The sequence below is a fragment of the Phacochoerus africanus genome, chromosome 8 (assembly GCF_016906955.1).
Source record: "Phacochoerus africanus isolate WHEZ1 chromosome 8, ROS_Pafr_v1, whole genome shotgun sequence".
Lineage (NCBI taxonomy): Eukaryota > Metazoa > Chordata > Mammalia > Artiodactyla > Suidae > Phacochoerus > Phacochoerus africanus.
This window is the reverse complement of record NC_062551.1, coordinates 12,926,786-12,952,549: the sequence shown is the minus strand read 5'-3', so window position 1 is coordinate 12,952,549 and position 25,764 is coordinate 12,926,786. Positions and strand designations below refer to the sequence as shown.

General features: G+C 40.1%; 1 protein-coding gene and 1 pseudogene across 1 annotated transcript in view; both read right to left on the bottom strand.

Annotated features, from left to right (window-relative positions):
• The window catches only part of GLG1 (golgi glycoprotein 1), a 152,354-nt gene that overhangs the window by 67,525 nt on the left and 59,065 nt on the right, over nucleotides 1-25,764 (bottom strand). The window contains exon 2 of the mRNA XM_047793295.1: nucleotides 6,295-6,327. Coding sequence (XP_047649251.1) covers nucleotides 6,295-6,327 — 33 coding nt within the window. The remainder of the gene's footprint in view (nucleotides 1-6,294; nucleotides 6,328-25,764) is intronic.
• LOC125134245 (STING ER exit protein-like) lies at nucleotides 15,058-16,435 on the bottom strand (annotated as a pseudogene).

Below are 25,764 nucleotides of genomic sequence, written 5' to 3'. Positions count from 1 at the left end.
TTATTTAAACTAAAATAACAACAAAAACCAGCTCACCCATTTCTCCCACCTCTGGCAACCACCAATCTATTATCCGTTATCTATGAGCTTGGTGTCGATTTTTTTGTTTTTGTTTTGTTTTGTTCTTTTTAAGATTCCACACATAAGAAAGATCATATGGGGAGCTCCCATTGTGGCTCAGCAGGTTATGAACCTGACTGGTATCCATGAGGATGAAGGTTCAATCCCTGGCCTCGCTCAGTGGGTTAAGGATCCAGGGTTGCTGTGAGCTGTGGTGTAGGTCCCAGACATGGCTCGGATCCCATGTTGCTGTGGCTGTGGTATAGGGTGGCAGCTGCCACCTCCAATTCCACCCTTAGCCTGGGAACTCCTATATGCCACTAGAGTGGCCCTAAAAAAAAAAAAAAAAAAAAAGAAAGAAAAAGAAAAGAAAAAAGATCATACGGTATATGACTTTCTTTGACTTATTTTACTTAGCATAATGCCTTCAAGGTCCATCCATGTTATTCCAAGTGGCAAGATTTCCTTCCTTTCATAGCTGAGTAATATTTCATCACACACATACATACATAGACACATATTTTCTTTAACCATTTAACACACTGTTTTCATATCTTGGCTACTGTAAATAATGTCGCAATGACCAGGAGGGTGCATATATTTTTTAGAGTTAGTGTTTTCATTTTCTTCAGATAAATACCCAGTAGATCATTTTAACAATCCTAACTTCTCCAACCCATGAGCATGGAATCTTTTCATTCATTTGTGTCTTCTTCAATTTCTTTCATTAACATATTATAGTTTTCAATAGAAGAAATTTCACTTCCTTGGTTAAATTTATCTTCTCCATTTTTCTACTTCATTGTCTTGTCTTTACTACTTTCTATGAATTTGTCACACATTCTGCACATACTGTCAGATATGTACTAAAGAATTTTTTCTGGAGTTCCTGTCGTGGCACAGTGGTTAACGAATCCGACTAGGAACCATGAGGTTGCGGGTTTGATCCCTGGCCTTGCTCAGTGGGTTAAGGATCTGGCATTGCCGTGAGCTGTGGTGTAGGTCGCAGACTCAGCTCAGATCACGCGTTGCTGTGGCATAGGCCGGTGGCTACGGCTCCGACTTGACCCCTAGCCTGGGAACCTCCATATGCCACAGGAGCGGTCCTAGAAAAGGCAAAAAGACCCCCCCCCAAAAAAAGATTTTTTTCCTTCTCTATGGCTTGCCTTTCATACTCTCAATACTGTATTTGATGAAACAGACTTTAATATAATCCAATTTATCAATCTTTTGTTTTTACTTACTGCTTTTTGTTTCCCATTTATTAAATCTTTGCTAATCCCAGATATTCTCTTATGTTATCTTCTAGAAATTTCATGGTTCTACTTTTGACATTTAGATCTATAATGCATCTAGAATGGATCTTCTGTGAATGGTGCACATTAAGGCTTAAGACTCTTTACTCAAGAGTCACATATGAGTCTGTTTCTGTTCCATTGGTTTACTTGTTGATCCTTGTGCCTTGATCACTGCCTTAATTACTGCTACTTTAGGAGTTCCCTGGTGGCTTAGCATGTTAAGCATCTGGTGTCACTGCTGTGGCTCAGGTTCAATCCCTGGTGAGGAACTTCTGCATCTGCATGGTTCAGGTGTGGCAAATACATATATATATATATATATATATATATGTATATATATACACACACATATATATACATACACACACACACACACACACACACACACAGAGCCATGGTACATTGTCTTCAATCAGGTGGTGAAATCTTCTCTGCTTGGTTTTTTTTTTTTTTTTGGGCCATACTCATGGCATATGGAAGTTCCTGGACCAGGGATCAAATCTGAATGAAGCTGTAACCTACACCACTACTGTGGCAATGCTGGATCCTTAACACACTGCACTGGGCTGGGTATCAAACTGGCACCACCACACAGACAAGTGGGGTCATTAACCTCCTGCGCTACAGTGGAAACTCCAGCTTGGTTCTTTTCAAGATTGTTTTGGCTACTATTGGTCAAGAATACGTTCCCACATAAACTTTAGAATCAGCTTGCCATTTTGATGACAGCAGAAATTGGACTGCACAAAATCTATAACTTCGTGAGAGTTGGCATTTGATAATAATGAGTCTCCCAACTCATAAGTATCTATCTCTTCATTTATTCAGGTCTTCAAGTTCCTCTGAATAATATTTTATAGTTATCTGTAGAGATTTCTTAAATGTTTTTTTTTTTGTCTTTTGTCTTTTGTTGTTGTTGTTGTTGTTGCTGTTGCTATTTCTTGGGCCGCTCCTGCGGCATATGGAGGTTCCCAGGCTAGGGGTTGAATTGGAGCTGTAGCCACCGGCCTACGCCAGAGCCACAGCAACGCGGGATCCGAGCCGCATCTGCGACCTACACCACAGCTCACGGCAATGCCGGATCGTTAACTCACCGAGCAAGGGCAGGGACCGAACCCGCAACCTCATGGTTCCTAGTCGGATTCGTTAACCACTGCGCCACGACGGGAACTCCAGATTTCTCAAATGTTTTGTTAGCTTGATTCTTATGTATTTGATGCTTTGTATGCTATTTCAAATAGATCGCCTTTTTTTTTTTTTTGTCTTTTCAGGGCCATACTTGGAGCACATGGGGTTCAATCGGAGCTATAACTGCCGGCCTACACCAGAGGCACAGCAACACCAGATCTAAGCTACATCTGCGACCTACACCACAGCTCATGGAAACACCAGATCCTTACTTAATGCACTGAGCGAGGCCAGGGATCAAACCTGCGTCCTCATGGATACTAGTCAGATTCACTTTCAAAAATTTGCTTGTTATGATTAGTTAAATGTATAACTAAGTTTTGTATACTTATCTTGTACCTAGGTCCTTCACTAAATTTATCTATTAACTGACCGTAAATTCTTTTCGATTTTCTATTTACGCAACCATGTCATCTGTAAATAATGCCATCTGGAAACAATGAGTTTTGCTTTTTCCTTTCCAGTTTTTACCTGTTTTATTTCTTTTTATCTTACCGTGGCTAGGATCTGAGAGTGAGCCAACTATGTCTTATTGCCAGTCTTACCTTTTCTACCTGTCAGTATTTCATCATGTTTGCTATAGGTCTTTTTACAACCACCTTTTATCAGATTAAATAAATAAATTCCCTTCTAGGACAGGTCTAAAATTAGATATTTTGGTTCTGCTTCAAAATAAAACAAAAGGAGGGCAAGAAGAGGTATAGTTGATATAAGATTGATCTAAATGATCAAAGTGAGACGGTGATTATATGAGAGCCAATTTTATGTACTCAGCTGAAATATTAATTATATACCCTAAAATTTACCCTTCTAAAGTATAATTTAGTGGCTCTTAGTATAGTCAAAGGTTGTGCAAACATCACCACTATCTAATTTGAGAATATTTTCATCATCCCAAAAAGAAACTCTATACCCAGCAGCAGTCACTACCCATTTCCCACTTCCCCCCGCGTCCCTGGCAACCACTAATCTTTCTATCTTTGTTGATCTGCCTACTCTAGACATTTCATATAAATAGAATCACATAATATGTGGCCTTTTGTGTCTGGTTCTTAAGTTTCATCATGTTGCAGCATGTATTAGTACTTCATTCTTTTTTTTACAGCCAAGTAATATTTTACTGTATGGATGTATTACATCTTACTTATCAATGATTTCACTAATGGACATCTGGGCTGTTTCTATTTTTTGCTTATCTGTATACACATTTTTGTGTAAACATATGCTTCCAATTCTCTTGGGAGCATCTGGGAGTAGAACTGATGGGTTAAATGATAACTGTTGAACCTCCACAATGTAGGAAAACTCCAATTTCTCCATATTTTCAATAACATTTGTTATTGTTTGTTTATTGTCTTTTTAGGGCCTCACCCAGAGCATATGGAGGTTCCCTGACTAGGGGTCAAATGAGCTATAGCTGGCAGCCTACAGTAACATGAGATCTGAGCCATGTCTTCAACCTACACCACAGCTCACAGCAACGCCGGATCCTCGATCCACTGAGCGAGGCCAGGGATCGAACCCACAACCTCATGGTTACTAGTTGGATTCATTTCCATTGTGCCACAATGGGAACTCCCTGCCCATCTTATAAAATTACAGTCATCTTGATAATTTCATGACAGTGGGTTAAGGACCCAGCATTGTCACTGCTGTGGTGTGGGTTCAATTCCTGGTCAGAGAACTTCTGTCATGGGTTTGGCCAAAATAAATAAATTGCAGTCATCTTGGTAGGTGTAAAACAGTATCTTGTGGTTCTGATTTGCATTTCCTTAATGATGAATGATGTTGAGCATCTTTTTCATGTGCTTATACCTTCCTCAGAGAACTGTCTGTTCAAATCCATTGCCCATTTTTATTTTTATTTATTTATTTATTTTTTTTGTCTTTTTGCCATTTTCTTGGGCCGCTCCCGCGGCATATGGACGTTCTCAGGCTAGGGGTCTAATTGGAGCTGTAGCCGCCGGCCTATACCAGAGCCACAGCAATGTGGGAACCGAGCTGCGTCTGCGACCTACACCATAGCTCACGGCAAAGCTGGATCGTTAACCCACTGAGTGAGGCCAGGGATCGAACCCGCAACTTCATGGTTTCTAGTCAGATTCATTAACCACTGTGCCACAACGGGAACTCATCCATTGCCCATTTTAAAGTTTGGGTGTTTTTTTTTTAATTGTTGAGTTGTAAGATTTTTAAAATGTTTTCAACACTAGATCCTTATCATATATATGATTTGCAAATATTTTCTCATTCTTTTTCTTTTCCTGTGAATAATTTATATCTGCTGTGTTTTTGACACACCTTTATCTACGTTTATTAACAGCACTTTCTATTAAAGAATGTAGTCCTTTGCATCTGTTGCAAATACCTTTTCATAATTTAACTTAAAAAACCTTCAAATCTCTTTTTAAAAATTTTTCAATGCAATTGGCTTTAGAGATCTCTGTTTTCTTTATTTTTTAGCAATACAGTTTTTGTTTTGTTTTGTTTTGGCTGCACCCAGGGCATATGGAAGTTCCCAGGCCAGAGATCGAATCTGAACTGCAGCTGTGACCTACACCACACAGCTGAGGCAATGCCAGATCCTTAACCCGATGCACCAGGATGGGGATCAAACTCACACTTTGCAGTGACCTGAGTCACTGCAGTCAGATTCTTAACCCACTGCACCCCAACAGGAACTCCTCTGTATTTTTTAAAGGTTGTATCATGTTTAAAAAACCTTCACCCCTGCTGTATAGCACAGGGAACCATATCTAGTCACTTGTGATGGAACACGATGGAGGATAATGTGAGAAAAAGAATGTGTATACGTATGTGTGACTGGGACACTGCTGTACAGCAGAAATTGACAGAACACTGTAAGTCAACTATAATAAAAAATAAAAACATTAAACCCTTCCCCCTGTATGTTTTCTTCCACCACCCTTGAGATTTTATTTTACTTTAGACCTACCTAGACCTTCTTTAGACTAAGTCGTCAACTTAAGCGACCAGCCTGCTTCTCTGCTTTTGTAGTCTCCCATTCAAACTATCAAACAATGCAGTGAGAGAGCGGTTTATTCCAGTTCTGTCAGATAGATAACTACTCCTCTTTCAAGTCACAACTCAAGTACCATCTCCACTCTTAAGTGTTTCTTGACATCAACCCATCTGGGCAAAATTCACTTTTGTGCCCCCATTGCACTCTTACTTTTTGCACAGAACTGACTTCACATCAGTTAATCCCCTTTCAATGTTAGACTTCATGTAATATGGAGATATATACATATATATATATGTGGCCTTGAGTGTATTAATTAGTTATCTCTGGAGTTCTAACCTGCTAATTCTAATATACGTCTCTGTCTTCAAGGTGTTTATTTATGTGTCACATTTCCACCAGGGTTTAGTACAGAGTTGACAGATGACGGTATGATGACTAAATGAAACAACTTTAAAATATGGAACTCTAAAATTCTGTAAGCCTGATATGCAAATAAACAATTTCATAAGGCAGCTGTAACTGAAGAAAAAATTTAAACTTAAGTATATAAATATTATTTGGCAGAGACTGCTCCTTTCTAGAAAAGAGAAATATTTGTAGATTTGTAGACCACGGCTCTTAAATAAGGTTAATCATTCTCTTGTTAAGATTAAGTGAATCTAAGAAAACATGACATTTCATAAAACAACAGCAAGAGTATCCCAAAACCTGTCATCATACACATAAAGCATATATGGTGAATTATGAAAAATCCATACTTACATGATTGCAGTCTGAAGAAATTTCATTTTCAGGCTAAAAGGGAAAAAAAAGAAGAGATTATGTTAAAAACTTCTCAAGTATTCAAACACCACCAAAATACACTAAAAACAAGAAATGTAAGTATTCAACTGCATATATTTTTTCAATATGAGGAGTAAAATGAGGCTTATGTGAGTTCCCATTGTGGCTAGGCAGAATCAAACCCAACTAGTATCCATGAGGGCATAGCAGGTTCGATCCCCAGCCTTGCTCAGTGGGTTAAGGATCTGGTATTGCCGTGGCTGTGGTGTAAGTTGGCAGCTGCAGATCTGATTCAACCCCTAGCCTGGAATCTTCCACATGCTGCAGGTGCAGCCCTAAAAATTTAAAAAAAACCAAAAACATGGGGAAGGGGCCTTATGTATCTTTTAGATTGCTGGAGAGAAAGACACCAGAAAAGCAGATGCAGCACAGTCCCTTTTTAATTGATGGTACAATCTGGAAATTGGGAAAATGGAGAAGAATGTACTAAAGATATAAAGCAACAGTCACAGAAGAATCCTTACACGACACTCGATAATTCTGAAAGCTAAAGAGAATCAGGCACAATACAGGTTTCCTTGCTTTAAAGAAAGTTAGAGATCTGAAAAAATCGGCTTATTAAAGAGAGCAATAAAGGTCTGACAATGATTAAAAGTTAGTCTCATGTCACCACTAGGGGAAGCAAGATAGTAGGTACACAGGACCTTTATGTACTACATTTGTAATTTTCTATGTGCCTATAATCTTGCAGGACTATGATTAAAAATAAGAAGTTTAAAAAAAATGAAATTTCAGATTTCCTATTGTGGCTCAATGGGCTAAGAACCCAGCTTAGTGAGGATGGGGGTTTGATCCCTGGCCTAACTCAGTAGGTCAGGGATCCAGCATTGCCGCAAGCTGCAGTGTAGGTCTCAGATGCAGCTTGGATCCGGTGTGGCTGTGCTGATTCAATCCCTGGCCTGGAAACTTTCATATGTCACAGGTGTGGCTATAAAAAGAAACAAAACAAAACAAACCCATAAATTTCCCCTTTTTTTGGTTCCACTGACAGCATGCAAAAGTTCCCAAGCCAGGGATCAAACCCAAGCTACAGCAATAACTGAAGCTGAGCAGTGACGATCTCGAGTCCTTAACTGCTAGGTTACCAGGGAGCTCTAAAAAAATAAAGAAAGAAAGAATAGAAAGTATTTATATGTTCCCATGAATACATTTGCTCATAAAGCCAGGTGCATATACCTGAGATGAAATGAACTTGAATTCCGTGCCAAAAAAGTAGCCTAGGTTATGTCTAATATTGCATAGCTTTGCTATACACTTCTCCTTTAATTTCTCTGGTCATACCTTTAAAAAGATATAACTATCATAATGTACACCATAACAAAGTATTTCCTTTGAGTCTCCAAAGCATTCCAATCTGTTCAAAGTGAATTCTGTGTTCCCTCTATGAAATATTTCCAACATAGGTTGTTAAAGTTGCCATTTTCAAAATAAAAAGATTATCTATATTCAAGGATAGAAATAAGACAATAAATAAAACGGCAAATGTTAACAAATTAAGTAAGCATACCTAGCATCACTTCAGGAAGAAAAAGTTTTCTAGGGAACTATTCATTATACTGCAGTATTTAGCAGGTATTAATACTGATGTACAAATGCCCTTTTTTTTTTGGCCACCCCAAGGCTTATGGAATTCCCAAACCAGGGAACAGATCCGAGCCACAGTTGCTACCTATGCTGCAGCTGTGGCAACGCTGGATCCTTCACCTATTGTGCAGGGCCAGGGATTGAACCTGCATCCCAGTACTCCAGAGATGCTACTGATCCTGTTGCACCACAGCAAGAGCTCCTACAAACTCACTTTTGTAGTTACTTATAAAATATATTAAAATTGACTTTAATTAGATTGCTTGGCAATTATAATAATATAACACACCACTTCTGAACTTTTTCCTTCCTTGTCTAAGTAAGAATAGATATTTTAAAGCCTTTCTGAGTCTCAGAAATCAGCCTCTATACTGTGAATTAATCTAGCTTAACTGTGTTCACTTCAATTCAGATTTATAATCCTTAACAAAGCACAGATGGCAATTAATATCACTATCGTCTTATTTGTACATATTTCTATTGAACAATAACTTTGGTTTAAAGGGGCTTTTTTTTTTTTTTTTTTTCCTAAAGGCTGCAAACGCGGCATATGGAAATCCTGGGATGGGGACTGAATCTGAGCCACAGCTGTGGCAATGACAGATCCTTTAACCCACTAAGCAGGGCCAGGGATTGAACCCATGCCACAGCAAGCCAAGCCAGGACTCTTAACCCACGCGCCACAGCAGGAACTCCTAAAGGGGCATTCTTGAAATAAATTCAGAACATTGGAGAATTTTCAAAGTAACATAGTCAAATGAGATTTAAGCTACCCATGGGAAAAAAGTGTTGCCATGTTTATAATCCACAGGACTTACATTAGCAAGTTAATGACTGTTTTAACAGCTTGCTTCCCTACAATGGCAGACTGGATTATTTCACCCAGTTTTCCACTCCTATTTAATAGGATCTAATATCCAGATCCTTTGCCCCGGAACTCTGCACAGCCTCCTGCTATGGACTGAGTATACCCCTGTTCCACTCATGTCAGGCTACATCGTGGACTTGCTCTGGCCAATGGGATTTTAGCAGGTGTAATATGAGCAGAGGCTTTAAATATGCTTGGGTGGTTTGGCCTGTACTCTCCCACTCCTGCCATTCCCCATGAGAAGAACAGGTACAAGTAGTTGCTAGTACAAGGAAAACGAAAGACACGTGGAGCAGACCCAAACCTGACCCACAGCCCAGAGCACAGCCACCCCAAGTGACCTGCATAGCCATGAATGAGAAAAACAAATATTTCTCATTATAAGCCCTTGAAATTTTGGGGGTCTTTGTAATGAAGAAAAAAATGACTAATATGCCCATTGAGCACATGAAATAATAAAAATTTCAAAAACTTTAAGTTGTAGTTAGTAACTGCTGTGATCTAATTTAGTGAATCATATTAGTTAAGCACAGAGTACTGCGCCTTTTATGAAGGAATGACACAGTCCACAGAGACTAAGTGAACTGCAAATGTGGAAATCAGTGTTTGGCTTTCATCTCTTTCACTGTCTTGATGTGCAACTGAGAATAAACCGATCTTGTTTTTTTCTATCTAGATTTAGTTTTTCCACCTAGAAAGAGAACATGTCAATACAGGAATGCCCTAAGAGCAATGTTTCTATGTTTATATGAGGTTAAATGTTATACGATGCTATATGATATATGTTACATGATGTTATATGATGTTAAATCACTGAGATTCATAGAAGTGAACAGCTATAAAAAACTTCCACGTGTCATTACAAATAGTTACTCTCACAAATTTAAAAAGGCCTTTAGAATCAAAGGACACAGTAATGGTTCACAGGAACAGAAGAGAGACCTACAAAATACAAAATAAAAAGTAGAATACCCAAACAATGAAGAATGCCAGCACGAATTAACTCTAGAGAAAGTATAAAAAGAAAATGCTGTGGTTCAGCACTCAGCCATTGGTAAGAAACTAAAAGAAATCTCAAGGAACGAAAACAAGCGTGGACTGGTTCTGACACAGGCCTTGCTCTGAGCCTGCACCACTGTACCACCGCTGTGAGGTCCCGATCAAATCACTTGGTCGATGTAGTGTATTTCTGCAAATCTGTAAATGCATATAGGCGTGATGATGTTTCATCCTAGAAGATGAATACAATGGGGACTAACCCCAGAACTACTAAGGGAGAATATAAGCCTGAGGATTTCCCCCTTTTGTTAACAATCAGTGAAATGACGCTCTGAAATGATCCCAAGAAAGGCATCAACAAGTAAATGTTGAATAATTATGATGTATCCAAAACTTGTGCTGGGCAATGTTGTGGGATACAGAAAAAAGGTAACGCACTGTCCCTAACCTCAGATAGTTTATAATCCAGCTGCAGAAATAAACGGTGAAATCAAGCAATTAAACAAGAGCAGGGACTTGAGCTAGGTCTGAAGGATTAGACAACTCATGGACGCGGAGAATAGACATGTGGTTGCAGAGAGGGAGGGAGTGGGATGGACCGGGAATCTGGGGTTAACAGATGCAAACTACTCCTTCTGGAATGGATAAGCAATGAGACCCTGCTGTGTAGCACTGGGAACTACATCTAGTCACTTGTGATGGAGCATGATGGAGGATAATGTGAGAAAAAGAATGTGTGTGTGTGTGTGTGTGTGTGTGTGTGTGTGAGGAGAGACTGGATCACTTTGCTGTACAGTAGAAAATAGAACACTGTAAACCAAATATAATGGAAAAAATAAAAATCATTAAAGCAAAAAAATAAAATAAAATAAAGGAGTAGACCAAAGAATAGTTTCCAGAGAGGATGTAAGTTAGATGATCTCCTGGGGCTCAGGAAGAAAATAATAGAACCTCTCTTTTTTAAAAAGCTCATCCCTTTTTTCCCTATCTTAAATTATAATGATATTTTATTTTAAATAGTCACAAGATTTTAAAGGTTTTTTTTTTTTGTTTGTTTTTTGGCCATACCCATGGTATGTGGAAGCTACCCAGGCCAGTGATCCAACCTGGGCCACTGCAGAGACAATGCTGGATCCATAACCTGGTGCACTACGAGAGAACTCCTTCAGAAGTTCCCACTGCGGCACAAAGGGATCAGCAGCATCCTGGGAGCACTGGAATGCAGGTTTAATCCCTGGCCCAGCACAATGAATTAAGGATCCGTTGTTGCAGGAGCTCCAGCTCAGGTTGCAACTACAGCTTGGATCTAATTCCTGGCCTGGGATCCATGTGACTCAAGGTAGCCAAAAAAGAAAAGGAAAAAAACCAAAAATCTCCTGAAAAGTTCATCCTTTAATTTATATTTTAATATTTTTATGCATAACTATATATATATATAGACACACACACTAGAGTCTGCTTAATAATTTTTTTCAAATGATAAGAAGAACACAATCAAGATAGAGGGTTAAGAACTAAAACATTTCTTCTGACCAGTTTAGGAGTCCTACCCCCCCAAATCCCCGCCCCTTCAAATCACAGAGCAAAGTGATGGCTCCTAGGCTGTGGAAGCATCAAATTAGAAGCTGAGCTTTGCCACATTATTAGCTGCTCTCTATTAGTCTGGAGACAGAAATCTGGACTTCAAAAAGAAAAGTCTCTAACATCGATTGTTTCCTCACTGGAATTAAAATAACTGTCCTCTTAACAATGGCAAACTGGGAGGAGAAAAATTTACAAAAAGCCTCACCAACAGCTGTTAAATTAATGATCAAATTTTGGAGAAGAGTCTGTTGAAGTTGCATATTAGTATCAATAAAGAAATTATTATGAATAGAGGAAAGAAAAAAAAGGAGAAAACGTGAAACATCCCTCTAACCTAACACAGCAGTGACTAAAATAGAGAAGGAACTCAGTTAATGTTGAATGAAGGATGCAGCAGCAGCACAGGAGAGACAAGCACTGAGTCCTTGGAGACACCTGCTCGACTCCAGTAAAGAATGTGATGAGTGCAGCAGAAAACAGCACAGGCTGTCACTGAACTGGTGCTACGTTTATTTCTTACAATATGATGGACTGCAAGAAAAAGAGTACTGCATCCAATTTACAGATAATATAAACTGAGGGACATAATCAAAGATGCAAGGCTAGGAGACAACAAAACTGGATTTACACATTGATCATAAATGGCAACTAATGCTTACTGTGATGCTTTCACCTTGACACTCCCAAAAAAGGGTCAGTAAGTCAGGCTGAGCACAATAATGGGGGGGTGGCCTTTGGGAGGTACAAGAAAAAGAAAGGGAGACAGGACGAATAAAGGGAACGAACTAGCGCTCTAGACTGATTTGACAACTATGTAATGAATTCATCAATAGCCTGGGTAAGAAACTGGTAATCAGATCAACTACGGATCTGGATTAGCCCTTCAAATTACCACAAGTTATATTTAAAAAAAAACCTTTGCTTACAATGTTTTGGGTATTATTTTAATCTCCTAATTGGATAAGCCAAGCTGAAGTAGTTGATTTTAAAGCTTAATACCCCTAGCCCTTCCTGTAAGTTCCGTAAACTCAGAATGAGCTTTAAGGGACAGAACTGTGGAAAAAGAACAATAGACTAACAGATGTATTTAGCTAGAAGATCTGAGATTTTAGATGTGTCACTTAACTTCTCTCAAACCTCAAGGACAGGATTTGGATTAAAATAGGGATTTCACTCCCAAGGATCGACATGACAAACATTAGGAATGAGATCGTCCTGAATCTGAAAGAAAACTTTTGTGTGCAGGTATTTTCCTGAGAAGAGAATCCACAGCTGTCATCATAATCTCAAAAAGATGCTTAAGGAAAAATTAAGAAACATTGGTCTAAGATGGTTGAAATTTTTTTCCAGCTTTCTAGTCTACAAAACCTGAGCTGTGGAACATAAAAAAAAGTATTTGTTGAAGTCCACATCTTCTAATGCAGGTAATTTGCATATTGTTATTATTATGGCTTCCTACTACTTCATCTTAATCATTCTTTGCTGGTCAAAATCACAACAGAGGTTTCACAACACACTGCTGAAAAGCTGCAGTCTGAATGTTCTCAATTAAATCAACCATCACATTCACTTAAGAGGATGATTTTTACAGAGTACAAGTCTGGAACTATGATTTCCCCAAGGCGAACAGGCTGAGGTAATGAGTCTGGCAGAAGAAATTAAAGGATTCACAAAACTAACTTGGAAGTTGTCCCAGTTCTTTAAACAGAAATACCTGGGAGTGAGATTGTGTCTAAAAGATAAAACATTTCTATAGTCACAGCAACAGAAGTTGAACTACCCACCAGATCACACCTGATACTAAAGTAAGTGGCAAGAGATGCTGGTTATTAATCATCAGAGAGAAAACAAACAAATGAACAAAAAAAATCAGTGTATTTGTGCTTTCCTGGCCTTGCAAAAATCTGAAGGCTGGGCAATACCCTGATTCCTCCTTCTGATTAGAAACATTCTGCTGCAGAAGTAAGTAAATTCTTCTTCTGGGAGTTTATTCATTAAGAACCTAGTAAACTCCCAATCATACAAGCCATTCAAAAACAGCAAACTGAAAATAATGCAGCTGGTAATGCTTAGATAAATCCGGTCTTTTAATCTCGGTATACTTTCCCTGAGCAAGTGTAAACTGAATATTGACCCTCAGTCAACTCATAACTAAGTTCCTCTTAGTGCCTTATTCTGGCTCAATCAGAATTAATTTTTATTTGTATCCAGGGACAACTGCTAAGTATTGTTTCATCAAAAGATCAGTGATCAACATAGGCTTTGTGCCCTCCAACAAGGCTCTGATTCACTAAAGAGTTTTGCTTTTATATGACTCTTTCACACTCATCCATCTTTTCAGAAAGAATTTACTGTAGAGGTCCAATGGGAGATAAAAAAGTATGGGAAAGAATTACAGATGCCAGCTCTCAAGTAAATTAGTGTGGTAGTGGAGGTAAAACATGAGTCTATACCTAAGCATCACACACAGCTGAGTGTGCAGATGAGGGGGCTGATATTTTAAAGAAGGAAAGAAGTACCATCCCCCATCATGAGTCAGGATGATAGAAATCAAAGAGAGTAGGATTCCTGCCATGGAACAGTGGGTTAAGAATTTGACTGCAGCGGCTCAGGTCACTGTGGAGGCAAGGGTTTGATCCCCGGCCTGGTACAGTGGGTTAAGGATCAAATGTTGCCATAGCTGTGGTTGAAGTTGAAGCTGTGGCTCAGATTCAGTTCAGTCCCTGGCACAGGAACGTCCGTATGCCACAGGTATGGCAGAAAGAGAGAGAGAGAAAGAGAGAAAGAAAGAGAGAGAAAAAAGAAAGAAAGAAAGAGAAAAGAAAACGGAAGAGAGAACGGGAAATAGAGAGAGAAAGAAAGAAAGAGAAAGAGGAAGAAAGAAAGAGAAAGGAAGGAAGGAAAAAAGAGAAAGGGAGAAAGAGAGAAAGAAAGGAAGGAAGAAAGGAAGGTGGGAAAGAAGAGAGAAAAGAAAGACAGACCCAAGAGCTCGCCCTCCCCCTCCCTAGCCCTCTCGACATACTACCGCTCTCTCTCAGACCCTCAGATCTCCATCTTTCTATACCTCCCTATCTCCATATCCCGACCTCAAGAGAGCTACTAAGACAGACAGAGAGAGGAGAAAAAAGAAAGGACTGAACGGCCAGAACGAAGAAATCAGAGTGTATTGGAGGAGGGAACAATTGAGTTCAGCCTTAAAATAAGCTTGTGACCTAGTGACACACACTGTGTGTAGGTTGAGGCAGATGAGAGGGGCTGGGCAGGGCAGAACTGCGAGGCATGGGGGAGTTTGAAAGGTACACTCCGCAAAGAGAGCAGAGACCTGAGTGACAAAGTGAGGAACACGATGGTGACCAATCTCAGACTTGACATTTGGTTCCTCATATTCGGTAAGAGAAATACTACCAATTTGTAATGAAATCCCAACACTGGTTCAGTAATTGTTTCCAAAGTCCACAGAAATATGTTACGCTAGACAGAGTATAAAGTGATTCAATTTTCTGTTATTTACCTGCATGTTTTCTCAGTGGGTGTTGAGGTAACAACTGGTAAATATTGTATAATTACTTCTTTTTTAATAATCTTTAAATATTTTACTAACATGAATAAGAAGAGCTACTTTAGAAAATGGAGACATGTAAACATTGACCTATTCGTAGAGTTTTCACACAGCTCAAGAAGTTTACATCAAAGAGACAAAAAATAGTACGCAAAACCTATATACTATTTATACAGAAAGATTCAGAAAAATCCAACTCTAGAAAGCAGGTCATATGGACTCACAGATTTCAATGAATACAAGAGAATCAAGGAGAAGCCATGTAAAGCCTTCTGCTGGGACATAAAGGTAGAAACCAGTCCATGTAGTCAAGAAAAAGGTCTTTTTCCTTCCTTATCCTAAACGTTTGCCTCCAGTCTGGGTTCAGAAAAGATCCTGATCATTTGAACCAGTTGTCAGTCAAGGTCCCTTCATATTCACTTTCTTGGCTTCCAGTTCAGCTGGCTCTAGCAAGTGCCTGCTGCTCAGGCCTCAATCACTCCGGCATTCTGTGCACACAAGCCAGCATTCCCAGCCTCAACCTCCCCTTCCTCTTCATCAACAGCCGACACAGTGACACAGCTGCACATGCCCATCAAGTCTTTAGTCCATTTGGTCACCTCACCTTCTTAGGAGGCTCTTGTTTCCTGAGTATATATATTTATGTATCTTGTATTCCCCAAACCCTAGCCAAATGTGTCTACTGCTCCATATGCACTTCACATAGTCTCTGTCCTTCAAGACCTTCAGCCCTCCAATGACACACAGTGTCTTCATCTTCTGTGTTATAAAACTTGTGGGTGTGTCTGGCAGCATCAATCACACAGACCAATCCCAAGGCCTCATAGGTATTTTCTCTCACAGTCCAGCACCAAGACCGATTGGCAACAAAACCAGTAGCAGACATCAAGGGGCTGCTCACTGTTGTCATACTTCTCCCCGGTAGGAGGTGCTGGAGCAGACTACTGACCAGGGCACCACTTTAGATGTAGTCCAGAGAAAGAGCCCCAAAACTCAATGCCAAGACTCATGTATAGTTACTTCTACAGGAACACAATGCAATTTAAAGGGATAGAAGATAAATACGCAAGACTCTCCTACAGACAAATTAGGGCCCATTCATTCCCTGGCTCTTGGACAGTCTCACATAAACAGAGAGCAATCAAGGGACTATGGTAAGGTCAAGACTTATTTGTACCTTTTCCCCCACTTCTTTTGACCATCCTGCAGCACATGGAGTTCCCGGGCCAGGGATGAGATGTGAGCTGCAGCTGTGACCCACTGCAGCTATGACAATGCCACTTAACCCACTGTGCTGGGCCAGGGATAGAATGAGTGCTGGCACTGCAGAGATGCCACTGCACCACAGCGGGAATTCCACCTTTAACTTTCAAGTGGAAAATATCCTCAATGCTCTTTAATTTGATCAATTGATCTATTAATCTATCTATCTATCTACCTTATAGTGGGAATTAGCAAATAGTTCTGCTCTGGTTCAGATAACATACCTACTCATAAATTAATTAATTAATTAATTAATTAATTTTTGGTCTTTTTGCCATTTCTTGGGCCGCTCTCTCGGCATATGGAGGTTCCCAGGCTAGGGGTCTAATCGGAGCTGTAGCCGCCGGCCTACACCAGAGCCACGGCAACTCGGGATCCGAGCTGCGTCTGCAACCTCCGAGCTGCGTCTGCAACCTATACCACAGCTCATGGCAACGCCGGATCCTTAACCCACTGAGCAAGGCCAGGGACCGAACCCGCAACCTCATGGTTCCTAGTCGGATTTGTTAACCACTGGGCCCCGACGGGAACTCCTTTTTTTTTTTTTTCCTACTCATAAATTTAAAGTACTGGCAAGATTTTCAGCTTTGTCAAGTACTAAGTCAACTTCAGTGAGGTTTTACTCCTATTAAAACAGGAAAACACAATAATCTGGCTAGTTATTGGACTGAACAGTGCACACACAGAAAGACTGAGTAACTCTTGACTCACTGACAGAATGATCCATTATCCATGATAATGCTATGCCTCAAAATTTGAGAAGTCATATTACATCTTATTTTTGCCTAAGAAAACTCTAAAACTAGTTAAAATAACCAAATGGAAACACTCAAAATTAATATAATTTATCATCTTCTGTGCCCAAACCAGGGAATGACAAATAAGGATATAGTAATTTAATTACTGAGCATAAACTGCATCATTACATTATGGCCAAAAGGATACACACTGGATTATGGTTTTACAAATCAAAGTTGGTTTTTGTTTTTTGGTTTTTTTTTTTGTCTTTTTTGCCTTTTCTAGGGCCACTCTCGCGGTATATGGAAGTCCCCAGGCTAGGGGTCGAATTGGAGCTGTAACGGCCAGCCTACGCCAGAGCCACAGCAACGCGGGATTTGAGCCAAGTCTGCAACCTACACCACAGCTCACGGCAACACTGGATCCTCAACCCACTGAGCAAGGGCAGGGACCGAACCTGCAACCTCATGGTTCCTAGTCGGATTCATTAACCACTGCGCCACGACAGGAACTCCTACAAATCAAAGTTTACTTAAAACCGTAAGTTACAAAACCAAGTAATTTTCTCTAATATAAGAAATGTTGTGAACTCTAACCCCATTTACCCCCCATTTTACTGTTATGAATTAGAAATAAAAGTACCGGAGTTCCTGTCGTGGCTCAGCAGTTAGCAAACCCGACTGGCATCCAATAGGATGCGGGTTCAATCCCTGGCCTCACTCAGTGGGTTAAGGATCCAGCATTGCCGTGAGCTGTGATGTAGGCTGCAGACGAGGCTTGGATCGTGCGTTGCTGTGGCTGTAGCGTAGGCCGGTGGCTACAGCTCCAATTGGACCCTAGCCTGGGAACCTCCATGTACTGAGGGTGTGGCCCTAAAGAGACAGATACACACACAAAAAAAGACAACTCATTCAACCTTTTCATGAACGTCCCATTTGGGACTGCCTGATACTGAAGAAACAGAGGGATTGTTTTATAATGACAAGGGTTTTGAAATCCAATTATGGCCTTGCAAGGCCTCTGCCACACTTCGCCTCCATGAACGAATGAGTTTTTCTGAGACTAAATCATCCTCGTGAGGGCCTACTATCACAAGGAGGGAAAAGTTACCTCCTACCTACTCATTTTTTCTCCCCAGGAGATGACTTAGAAATCTAGAATCCAGTCTGGTCCTAATTTATGGGAGAAGAAAACAGTCAGGCATTCCATCAGGTGCTTGGCCAGATTCTCCTTTGAAACTCACTGGAAAGAATCTTGGACAGGTCTATCAACTTGGCTTGAGCCATGGCAGGCACACAGCTGCAAAGGAATAAAGACCTAGTTTTTCTTTGCCCAGTTTCCTGGATAAAGTCAGTTTTGGTGCCCATGTTACAAGAGTGGCACCCAGAGCATTATCTATCCTTCAGTCTAAAGTGGCTAATACTTATAAACTGCTCTGCAAACAACACACCAAAAAGGACATAATTCCTCAAAACTGTAAGGCTGTAACGACTGCTACCACTATACCACTCCTATAAAAATACAGCATCAAAATTCTTCTAAAATCGGGAGTTCCCATTGTGGCTCAGCCAGAACAAATCTGACTAGTATCCATGAGGACATAGGTTCGATCCCTGGCCTCGCTCAGTGGGTTAAGGATCTGGTGTTGATATGAGCCGTGGTGTAGGTCGCAGACGCAGCTCGGATCTGTCGTTGCTGTGGCTGTGGTGTAGGCCAGCAGCTGCAGCTCTGATTCAATCCCTAGTCTGGGAACCTACATATGCCCCAGGTACAGCCCTAAAAAGCAAAAAAAAATTTCTTCTAAAATTGGAGTTCCCGTTGTGGCTTAGGAGAAATGAACCTGACTAGTATCCATGAGGATGTGCGTTGGATCCCTGGCCCCACTCAGTGGGTTAAGGATCCAGCACTGCTGTGAGCTATGATCCCAGATGCAGCTTCCATACAGCATTACTGTGGCTGCGATGTAGGCTGGCAGCTGCAGCTCTGATTCAACCTTTAGCCTGGGAATTTCCATAAGCCACAGGTACGGCCCTAAAAAGCAAAAAAAAAACTTCTAAAAAGCTACTCACAGTTATTTTTCACACCTCATAAAAACAGACACCACATAGTAGATGCCCTCATGTAATCATGTTTGAGAGGCAACATGGTAGAAACAATTCCAGTTTAGGAGCCAAAAAACTTGAGTTCTGATTACAGTTCCATTACAAATTCGTTGCATAACAAGCTTTGGTCAAGTCACATAATTCTTTAGGCTTCAAATTTCATGTCTACAAAACAAATAAATCCTGATTTACATACTTCACAGAGCTGTTATAAGTAGAATTACGTAAAAGGCCTCTGAAAATTATAGAGGATCATAAAACTGACCCTCAGTCTCTGCATATAATCTAATCATATAAACATCAAAAGCAACATTACTGCTTTCTAGTAGTCCATAATTCATGCAAGCAAATAAGAATTCAAAATATAGGAGTTCCTGTTGTGGCTCAGTGGTTAATGAATCCAACTGATATCCATGAGGATATGGGTTTGACCCCTGGCCTTGCTCAGTGGGTTAAGGATCTGGTGTTGCCATGAGCTGCAGTGTAGGTTGCAGACAGGGCTCAGATGCTATGTGGCTGAGGCTGTGGCATACACTGACAGCTATAGCTCCAATTAGACCCCTAGCCTGGGAAATTCCATATGCCACGGGTGTAGCCCTAATAAGAAAAAGACCAAACCAAACCAAACAAAACAAAAAAACCCCATGACATACATATTTGATTGTGTATGTATATTTCTGAAAGTATATATCAAAATATTTAGTTTTGCGACATACCCTTTTGCACTTTTTGAATTTTGTATGACGTGAAAAAAAGGGAAAAAATTAAAAAAAGAAAAAAAGCCAAAGATAATTCTAAGACATAACTATAGACAACTTTGAAAATATGTGGAATATATCTTCATGATGGAGTCACCAAGGAAGTTTAATGATATGCTCTTCTCAGTGCATATTTTTCTCATTTTTTCTCTTCCACTGTCTAATTCATTTCAGATCAGGTGAGGAAATATGGGACATGTGCATTCTCTGGAACACGGCAAGTGGAAATCTGGCCCTGCTAAGAGTCCTACGCTGGTTATCTACTCTAAGAAAAGCACATTAACAATTTTATGGTCCATTTTTCCCAGTGTGGTCAACTTTTACATGGGTGTTTTAAAATGAGAGATGAAAACAAAATTCTCTTAAGAGCATTGTATGAATCATAAACAGAATGTCACACTTGTACACTGTTGGTGGAATTGTAAATTGGTTCAACAACTATGGAAACACTACAGAGGTGATTCAAAAATTTAAAAATAGAACTACCATACAATTCAGCAATTCAATTTCCAGGTATTTATCCAAAGGAAACAAAAATATTAATTTGAAAAGATATATGCACCCCTATGTCACTGCAGCATTATTTATAATAGCAAAGATATGGAAGCTAATTGCCCATCAACAGGTGAATAAAGAAGATGTGGTATGCACACATGTGTACACGCGTGTGTGCACGCATATGTGCAGGAATATTACTCAGGAATATTACTCAGCCATAAAAAAGAATAAAATCTTGTCATTTGCAACAGTACGGATGGACCTCGAGTGTATTATGCTAAGTGAAATAAGTCAGGGAGTTCCCGTCATAGCTCAGTGGTTAATGAATCTGAATAAGAACCATGAGATTGCGGGCTTCCATCCCTGGCCTTGCTCAGTGGGTTAAGGATCTGGGGTTGCCCTGAGCTGTGGTATAGGTTGCAGACGTGGATCAGATCCCGAGTTGCTGTGGCTGTGATGTAGGCCAGCAGCTGCAGCTCTGATTGGACCCCTAGCCTGGGAACCTCCACGTGCCGCACATGTGGCCCTAAAAAGACAAAAAAAAGACAAAAAGAAAAATAAGTCAGACAGATAAAGACAAATACTTTATGGTATAACTTATATGTGAAATCTACAAACACATAAATGGGGAGTTCCCGTCATGGCACAGTGGAAACCAATCTGATAGGAACCAAAACAAACAAACAAAAAACCCACAAATGAACAAACATAACAAAACACAAACAGAATTATAGAGAACAAAAGATGTCTCCCAGAGGGAAGGAGGGTGGGAGAAGTAAAAAATAGATGAGGGAGAAGTTCCCGTCGTGGCTCAGTGGTTAATGAATCTGACTAGGAACCATGAGGTTTCAGGTTTGATCTCTAGCTTCGCTCAGTGGGTTAAAGATCCAGTGTTGCCATGAGCTGTGGTGTAGGTTGCAGACGCGGCTCGGATCCCACGTGGCTGTGGCTCTGGCGTAGGCCGGCGGCTACAGCTCCGATTAGGCCCTTAGCCTGGCAATCTCCATATGCCCCGGGAGCGGCCCTACAAAAGGCAAAAAAGACCAAAAAAAAAGAGAGAAAGAAACAGATGAGGAAGATTAAGAAGTACAAACATTCAGTTGCAAAATAAATGTCATGGACATGTACACTGTGCCGGATACAGTCAATAACTATGTAATATCTTTGTATGGTGAAGTATGTAACTGGACTTGCGGTGACCATTTTGCAATGTACAAAAACATCGAATCACTATGCTGTGTAACAGGAACACAGTGTTGTAGGTCTATTATACCTCAAGAACAAACACACGGGAGTTGCCATTGTGGCTCAGTGCGCTAAGGACCTGACGTAGTGTCCATGATGATATGGATTCAATCCCAGACCCACTCAGTGGTTTAAGGATCTGGCACTGCCAGAAGCTGCAGCTTTGATTTGACTCCTGGCCTGGGAACTTCCATGTGGCACAGGTGCAGCAGTAAAAAAGAAACAACAGCAACAACAAACAAGCACATAGAAAAGGAGATTAGATTTGTGGGTGCCAGAGAAGGAGGGCAGGGATGAGGGTAGGGTAGAAGGAGTTGGATAAAGGCAGTCCTGAAGTGCAAACTTGGAAGTTCCGGTGTGTGCAAGTTGCAATTGCGGCTCAGTCCTGAAGTGCAAACTTGGAAGTTCCGGTGTGTGCAAGTTGCAATTGCGGCGCACGTTCTATCAGTTATAAAAATGAATAAGGACTAGGGAATGCAATGTATAACATAATAAATATAATGACAGCTGCCACATGTTACATATGAAAGTTGTTAAAAGTAAATCCCAAGAGTTTTCAGCACAAGGAAGAAAGTTTTGTTTATTTAACTTTATACCTCTATGGGATGATGTTCACTTAACTTTTGTGATAATCACTTCAGGATGAAAGTAAATCAAATCATTATGCTATATACCTTAAACCTACACAGGGCTGTATGTCAACTACATCTCAGTAAAACTGGAAACAAAAAAGTGACAGAACATCAACTTTAATACAGTATCCTTCATATTCTTTATGTGCCATCTCGGATGATTTGGAACAGCTGAATATAGGCACAAATGTGTCAAAATAGTGGGTACTATAGCCAAATGCAAAGTAAGAAAGGAGACTAAAATAGATTTCTAAGCATCTGACAGTACTATTAATGTGTGTACCTAGTAAATCTGAAATGACTCTATCAATGTAGCTCATTACCTCCAATCCAACTATGCTACTTCTATGACTGTGAAAAGATAAAACCAAAAAAAAAAAAAAAAAGCGCCCCTGTGTGTTAAGGATCCAGCATTTTCACTGAGGCAACTCAGGTCACTGCTGTGACTCAGGTTCCCATCCCTCGTAACTTTCGTATGCCATGCAGCCAAAAAAAAAAAAAAAAATTATAGGATGCAAAAAAAGGTCCTGAAATTAAATGTAATTTCTCATGTCCCGTACCCAAGTATCTAAATATACCACATTTCTTCCATATGGATCAGTGGCGAGTGCACTGTTTTCTTTGCTCTTTTTTTTTGCTTTTTAGGGGGCATATGGAAGTTCCCAGGCTAAGGGTTGAATCAGAGCTACAGCTGCCAGTCTACACCACAGCCACAGCAATACCAAATCCAAGCTGCATCTGTGACCTACACCGCAGCTCATGGCAATGCCAAATCTAAAACTTTAACCCACTGAGCGAGGCGAGGGATGGAACCCGCATCCTCATGGATACTAGTCGAGCTCATTACTGCTGAGCCACAAAAGGAACTTCCAGTACAGTTTTCTTTAGCCTGAAGAGAAGCAAATAGGTCTGAACTACCAGATTGTGCAGAACCATTTCTGCATGACCCAGTTCAGATGACTGGTGCTGCTTAAGAGAACAGATGTGATTCAGGGACTGGCCTTCCACCAGAATTAAGAGAGTAACTACAGTGCCTAATTCTAAAGGATATGATAGATTGTCTTTTTTTTTTTTTTTTTAAAGGGCAGCATATGGAAGTTCCCAGGCTAGGGGTCCAATCAGAGCTGTAGCCTCCAGCCTACGCCACAGCCACAGCAACACCAGATCCGAGCCGCATTTGCAACCTACACCACAGCTCACGACAACACCAGAACTTTAACCCACTGAGCAAGGCCAAGGATTGAAGCTGAAATCTCATGGCTACTAGTCGGGTTCTTTAACCACTGACCCATGATGGGAACTCCTGTAAATTTTTTTTTTTTTTTTTTTTTGACTGTATCTGCAGCATGTGGAAGTCTCCATGCCAGGGACAGAACCTGAGCCACAGCAATAACACCACCAGATCCTTAACCCACTCCACTACCAGGGAACTCCAGGATGTGCTAGTTAAAGCAGGAACAGGCAGGAGATAAAAATTTGCACAACACATGCTGATCTCAACATGCATGACTTAACAAGAAATTTATTACACTGGTTATTAAGTTGGCCCTGCTTCCTAATTGAAGAAATAGTGCATAAGAATAGGAAATCAACATCCTTGATTTCAAACAATCTCTTCATTTGGGGCCATTAAAAATTCCTAAGTTTTCCTGACAGCGCATACAACTCACCAAAAAAACAAACAACTCAATTAAAAAATTAACAAAAGAACTAAACAGCCATTTCTCCAAAGACATAGAGATGGCCAAAAACACATGAAAAGACGCTCAACAGCACTAATTACTAGAGAAATGCAAATCAAAAGTACAATGAGGAGTTCCCGTCATGGCTGCAGTGGTTAACGAATCCGACTAGGAACCATGAGGTTGCGGGTTCGGTCCCTGCCCCTGCTCAGTGGGTTAACGATCCGGCGTTGCCGTGAGCTGTGGTGTAGGTTGCAGACGCGGCTCGGATCCCGAGTTGCTGTAGCTCTGGCGTAGGCCAGTGGCTACAGCTCTGATTCGACCCCTAGCCTGGGAACCTCCATATGCCGCGGGTGCGGCCCAAAGAAATGGTAAAAAGACAAAAAAAAAAAAAGTACAATGAGATACCACCTCACACCGGTCAGAATGGCCATCAACAAAAAGTCTACAAATAACAAATACGGAAGAGGGTGTGGAGAAAAAGCAACCTTGCTACACTGTTGGTGTAGCCACTATGGAAAATAGTATGCAAATTCCTTAAAAAAAAAAACAAAAAACAAAAATAGATTGTCCATGTGCTCTAGCAATCCTACTCCTAGGCATATAACCAGACAAATGTGTAATTCAAAAAAGATACATGAACCCCTATATTCACTGCAGCACTATTCACAAGAGCCAAGACATGGTAACAACCTAAATGTTCACTAACAAATGAACTGATAAAGACAATGCAGTACATATATGCAATGGAATACTACACAGCCATAAAAAGAACAAAACACCATTCACAGCAATATGGATGCAACTTATCATGCCATGTGAAAGTCAGAAAGCGAAAGACAAATACCATATGATATCACTTATATGTGGAATCTAAAATACAGCACAAATCAACCTATCTATAAAATGGAAACAGATTCACATACAGAACAGCTGTATGATTGCTGAGGGAGTGGGATGGACTGGGAGTTTAGGGTTAATAGATGCAAACTCTTACATTTAGAATGGATCAACAACAAGGTTTTACCACATAGCACAGGAAACTATCCAATCTCTTGGGATAGAACATGATAGAAGATAATACAAGAAAAAGACTATGTATACACATTGTATGACTGGGTCACTTTGCTGTATAGCAGAAATTGACAAAACATTGTAAGTCAATTATACCTTCATTTTAAAAATATTTTAAAAATAAAATAGAATGTGACACAAGTGAGCTTATTTACAAAACAGAAACAGACCTGTGATTGCCAAGGAGGAGTGGGGGTAGGGGAGAGATGGATTGGGAGCTTGGGGTCAGTAGATATAAGCTATTATACATGGAGGAACTAACTATATTCAATATCCTGTGATAAACCATACTGGAAAAGAATATAAAAAAGAATGTGCGCGCGCGCGCACACACACACACATAGCTAAATAACTGTGCTGAACAGAAATTAAATAAATTGATTTGTAGGTCAACTATACTTCAATAAAAAAAAATTCTGGAGTCCCTTTGTTAAGGAAATATCATTGTCACTGCTGTGGCTTGGGTCACTGCTATGGTGTGCTTCTGTTATTGTTTAAAAACAGTTAACAAAAAAATTCCTAAAAATGTAAGTTATCTCTTCAATCTTTTCCCTGTTTCACCAATAGTGCATTTAATATAATTATATATTCTCTCTAAAAATTTCAGGGAAGGGAAAAAAAAAGTGAATAGCGGATTCTCTTTCCAAAGATGACTAATGACCTTCACCTTAGAATTTAAGATTAAGCAATTCTAGAATATAATTAATTCCGCCAAAATAGACCAGACACAACAAAAGTGTCTTACATCTGTGTATTGGCTTAAGGCTACAGTTTCCATTAATAACAAAATTCAAAATTTTTTT